This window comes from Apium graveolens, chromosome 5, assembly GCF_009905375.1.
Source record: "Apium graveolens cultivar Ventura chromosome 5, ASM990537v1, whole genome shotgun sequence".
Lineage (NCBI taxonomy): Eukaryota > Viridiplantae > Streptophyta > Magnoliopsida > Apiales > Apiaceae > Apium > Apium graveolens.
This window is the reverse complement of record NC_133651.1, coordinates 18,403,567-18,409,052: the sequence shown is the minus strand read 5'-3', so window position 1 is coordinate 18,409,052 and position 5,486 is coordinate 18,403,567. Positions and strand designations below refer to the sequence as shown.

At 45.2% G+C, this 5,486-nt stretch overlaps 2 protein-coding genes across 2 annotated transcripts; both read left to right on the top strand.

Annotated features, from left to right (window-relative positions):
• On the top strand, positions 1–2,097 carry LOC141659875 (uncharacterized). Its single transcript, XM_074466802.1, has 2 exons — positions 1–626; positions 861–2,097. The coding sequence occupies exons 1-2, from the start codon at positions 1–3 to the stop codon at positions 2,095–2,097; spliced, it is 1,863 nt and encodes a 620-aa protein (XP_074322903.1).
• A 1,261-nt stretch (positions 2,098–3,358) lies between these two features.
• On the top strand, positions 3,359–4,105 carry LOC141659874 (uncharacterized). The gene has a single exon (XM_074466801.1). The coding sequence runs from the start codon at positions 3,359–3,361 to the stop codon at positions 4,103–4,105; it is 747 nt and encodes a 248-aa protein (XP_074322902.1).
• The last annotated feature ends 1,381 nt before the right edge of the window (positions 4,106–5,486 follow it).

Below are 5,486 nucleotides of genomic sequence, written 5' to 3'. Positions count from 1 at the left end.
ATGGCAGAAATCTCTTCCCCGTTCTCGGTGGCTATAAGAGAGGCACATTTGCCAGCCGGATATCGCAACACTACCAGCGATCTCCGTTTCCATGGAAGTTCAGACCCTGTGGAATTCCTGGGCCAATTCAATATAGAGATGGACGTATACCAAGTCTCGGACTTAGCTCGATGTTGGCTCTTGGCGGCGACTTTTAGAGAGAGTGCCCAACATTGGTTTCAAAAGCTTGGGCCGGGAGTAATCACTTCTTGGGACCAAATGAAGACTCTGTTCTTGACTAAGTTCCAAGCTATTGTGAGATATGCTCCCTCCATTACAACTCTCGCTAACATCAGGCAAAGGGATAATGAAAGCTTGACATCGTACTTTAAAAGGTTCAATGTTGAATCTACCAGCGTGAGGGGAGCTTCAGACGAAGCCTTGAAAAGCTTTTTAATAGCAGGGCTAAGGGTTGGTTCGGACTTCTGGAAGCATTTACAGGGAAAAGACCCAGCCACTCTGGCGGATGTCGTTGTTTTGGCAGAATCGTTTAAAGCCATAGAGCAATCCCTAGCAGAAGTACAACCGACAGCGCAAACAAGTCAGAGAAACAAAGCATGGAAGAGGGACAGATCTTCAAGCCCAAGGTACAGAAGGAATAGTCGAAGCCCAAACCGGGTGAATGCCATGACCATGAGAAGGGAATAGAGTCATCCCTCAAACTATGACTACAGAACAAGCCGGTACACGCCTTTGGCCACGTCTATTGAGCATATCTTTGAGGTGAACAAAAATAGAGGGCTGTTTAGAAAACCTGAGGCTCTATCATCCTAGCAAAGTAAAGACAAGAAAAAGTATTGCGAATACCATGAGTCATCCAGACATAACACAAATGAGTGTCGACAACTAAAAGATGAGATCGAAGCACTTATCAAGGAACGATATCTTGGTGATTGGGTGGTTAAGGAAGTAAGGAGGCACAAGGATAGCACTGACAGGGTAAAGGAAGAGGGAGAGCGAGCCCCATGGGGATCGAACAATGAAACTCTGGAAGAAAATAAATTCGTCAGGGATGGCAATATCCGAACAATCTACAGGGAAGATCTCGGGATGGAATGCAGCTATAGGGCCCTTGAAAGGTATGCTAGGGAAGCTCGGTTCAGACCTCTCACAGACATTCATAAGGTGGAGACTCGACCACCCAAAGTGTTCAAGGGTGAATCCATGGATATCACCTTCAGAGAAGCAGATGCCCGGTGGGTACATCACCCCCACAATGACGTGCTGGTCAATTCCATTCAGATCAGAACCAAAAATATTTATAGGGCCTTCGTAGACAATGGAAGCTCGACAAACATCCTCTACTATAGTACCTTTAAAAAGATGGGGCTTCCTGATCGGGATATGTCGGGGGAAGATTCGTGGGTCTATGGTTTCTCTGGAGCGGGACTTAGAGTTATGGGATCGATTCGGTTGCCATCCACTTTGGGGGAAATTCCGTTGTCCGTGACAAAGATGCTCGAGTTCAAGGTTCTGAATCAAGAGTCATCCCACAACGTGCTGTTAGGACAGCCTTTTCTTCGGGAGATGAGGGTTATTACTTCGATCCACCACCTTACCATCAAGTTTCCAACCCCAAATGGTGTGGGAAGTATAAAAGGCTCTCAGTATGACTCTCAGGAATGCTATAGGCAAGCTATGAGGGGCTTTAGGAAGGACTCCCGCAGCGAAGATGCATCAGATGATGATCAAGAAAGGAGCATCGAACAACCAACTGAGGAAATCCGAGTCCATTACTATGTCGAGCAAGGAGACGAGTGCCCCTCTGAACTGCCTCCAGCAATGTTGTTCTTGGAAGACACAATCAGAATTGAAATATTGGAAGAAGAGGAACCCCCAAATATCATAATCCAAGCAGATTTCAATGGGGAATGGATCGAAGGAAGATTTGACATCTTGCAAAGTCTTGAACAGGATGTGCATAAGGTAGATGCCCCTCTCCCTGAGGGCGCACCCTTATCTTCAGAAAATTTAAAGGAAGTTGATGCCCCTATAATACAGGGAGCGCCTTCTAAAAAAGTTGATGCTCCTTTCCAACGGGATGCGCCTTCTCTATAAAATGATGAGAATCGTGATCTACCCGACCTAGATCCGCGAATACCAATGCCAATGGAAAAGATGGGGCCCGCGGAAGACATAATTGAAATCCTTGTCGACGAGAAAGACCCAAATAAGGTTTTGAGAATTGGATCTCAGTTGGCGCCAAGATTGAAAGAGGGACTTTCAATATTTCTCTTGGCAAACCTCGATGTATTTGCGTGGAACCATTCTGATATGGTGGGAATCGACCCAGAGGTGATGTGCCACCATTTGAACATTGATCCCAAGCATAAGGGGGTTAAGCAAAAGCGAAGGGATGTGAGTGGTGAAAGGACAGTAGCCTTAGCGGAAGAAGTGGATAAACTCCTGGATGTTGGACTAATCAGGGAATCTTTCTACCCAGATTGGCTAGCAAACCCGGTGTTAGTAAGAAAACCTAACGGCAAGTGGAGAACATGTGTGGATTTCACCGATCTGAATAAGGCGTGCCCAAAGGATAGCTTCCCTTTTCCAAAAATTGACCAATTGGTCGACGCCACGGCAGGACATGCCTTGCTCAGTTTCATGGATGCATACTCCGGATATAATCAAATTCCCATGTATGGGCCTGACCAAGAGCACACCTCTTTTATCACAGATTGGGGACTCTATTGCTACGTTGGGATGCCATTTGGTTTGATCAACGCGGGGGCTACTTATCAAAGATTGGTAAACAAAATGTTTAAGAAGCAGATTGGGAAGACGATGGAGGTGTACGTGGACGATATGCTTGTAAAGTCTAAGAAGGCGGAAGATCATGTCGCAGACTTAGCTGAGATGTTCCATATTCTAAGAAAATATAGGATGAAGCTGAACCCTCAAAAATGTGTGTTTGGTGTAGAGTCAGGAAAATTCTTGGGGTTCATGGTTAACCACCGAGGAATTGAGGCGAACTTGGCAAAAATCAAGGCTCTGTTGGACATGAAATCTCCATCCAGCATCAAGCAGGTACAGAGTCTAACGGGAAGGATTGCAGCTTTGAATCAATTTGTCTCGAAGTCATCGGATAGGTGCAAAGAGTTCTTCAAGGCAATCAAAGTAATGGGGAAGGATTTTGTGTGGACCTCAGGTTGTGAAAAGGCTTTTCTAAAAAATTAAAGAGCAATTGGGGAATCCTCCGATGTTGGCCAAGCCAGAATACTCCGTCAGCGCGGTGTTGGTAAAAGAGGAAGTAAGCCATCAATGGCTCGTGTACTATATAAGCAAAAGGCTGCTAGATGCAGAAACCAGATATACCAGCATGGAGAAATTGGTATACGCTCTTATTCTCGCGGTGCGAAAGTTAAGGCCATATTTCCAAGCTCACCGGATAGAGGTTCGCACCGCCTATCCGCTCCGGTATATTCTGCATAAACTAGAATCGTCGGGAAGAATGTTGAAATGGGCGATAGAGTTGGGACAATTCGATTTGGAATATTGTCCTTGTAAGGCGATCAAGGGACAGGCGTTGGCTGATTTTATACTTGAGTTTGATTCTGAGGTAGATAATAAGGCTATAGTATTGGTAGAGCCTTCCTCACAAGGAAGTCCTCATGTTGAGGAAAGGGAAGAATTGCCACACCCTTGGCGGATCTTGCACGTCGATGGGGCTGTAAATAATAATGGAGCAGGCGTCGGGATTGTCTTAGTCACCTCGGAAGGGCATCATTTGATAAGCACCATCCATTTCAAATTTTATGTCACCAACAATGATGCTGAGTATGAAGCCTTGATCAATGGTCTGAAAATAGCTCTGGAAGTGGGGGTTGTAAATTTGATAGCTCGGAGTGACTCTGAGCTAGTTGTAAATCAAGTCAACGGAGGTTTCCAAGCCCGGGGACCTCAGATGGAGTTATATATGAGATGTGCGCAGCGTCTATTGGAAAAGTTTGGAAGTGCCAGGCTAGAGGGCATTCCAAGGGAAGAAAATAGTAAGGCAGATGCTTTGGCAAAGATGGGGTCGCAAATGGATAGCATCCAACTTGGACAAATTCCTTTGGGAATCTAAGAGATACCGAGTGTTCTAGACACAGGAAATCCTGCTAGAGGGGTGGATGACCCCCATTCATAACTATATTCGAAAGGGAGCTTTGCTAGAAGACAAGCTACAGGCTCGACGCCTTCGCTACCAAGCTGCGAAGTATGTTGAATACAATGGGGTGTTATACAAGAGGGGATTTAACCAGCCACTGTTGCGCTGCGTGGACATAGAAAAAGGAAATTATATTCTCAGGGAGGTGCACGAAGGGATTTGTGGTAATCACTCGGGGGGTTCATTGGCATTAAAAGTCCTCAGACAAGGATATTACTGGCCAACTATGAAAGAAGATGCCTTCCAATTTATCTGGGCTTGTGACCGTTGCCAGCGATTCGCCAACTATTTCGACACCCCGGCAACATCTATTACTTCATTGGCAAGTCCCTGGACTTTCGTCATGTGGGGGATTGATCTCATTGGAGAGTTGCCCAAAGCAAATGGGGGTGTGAAATACGCCGTGGTGGCTGTGGATTACTTTACTAAATGGGCGGAGGCTATACCACTGGCCACAATCACAACAAAGAAGATTAGGGACTTTGTTTTCAACTCCATAGTCTGTAGGTTCGGTATTCCATACAAACTCATCTCGGACAATGGGAAACAGTTTAACAGTAAAGAGCTAAGGAAGCTCTGTGAAGACTTGAACATCAAGAAAGATTTTATCGCGGTCTATTACCCGCAAAGTAATGGTCAGATAGAAGCTATAAATAAAATCATAAAATATACTTTGAAGGCTAAGTTGGAAGAAAATAAGGGAGATTGGCCAGAGGAGATGCCCATGATCCTTTGGTCTTACAACACAACTCCTAGATCAACAACAGGAGAAACCCCATTTTTGCTGATATGGGTATGAGGCTATGGTTCCCGTGGAGGTAGGAGACGGATCCCTATGAAGAGACTTGTTTGTTGAAGAAGATGCAGAAGTTAACCAGAGGCTCCATTTGGATTTGCTAGATGAAGCCCGAACGAACTCTCAGTTAAAGTTTGCTGCATATCAGCAGAGAATCGTAAGGTATTTTAATAAGAAGGTAAAATATGTGTCGTTTAAGGTTGGGGATCTCGTGTTACGAAAGGTTATGCCAAACACCAAAATAGCTCAGCATGGAGTGCTTGGACCTAATTGGGGGGGACCGTACAAGGTCAAGGCTAAACTTTGGAAGGGAACCTATCGCCTGAAAGATTTGGATGACAAACTTATTCCCCGAGCTTGGAATGCGGAGCATTTACGGAAGTATTATCAGTAGGGTGTGGCGTTGTCCCCCTCATTCCTATGATTAAATCCTATGTAATAGACTAGTAGCAAATAAATCCCTCCTATCCTAGGGGGTATTATACATTACTATGAACCTTT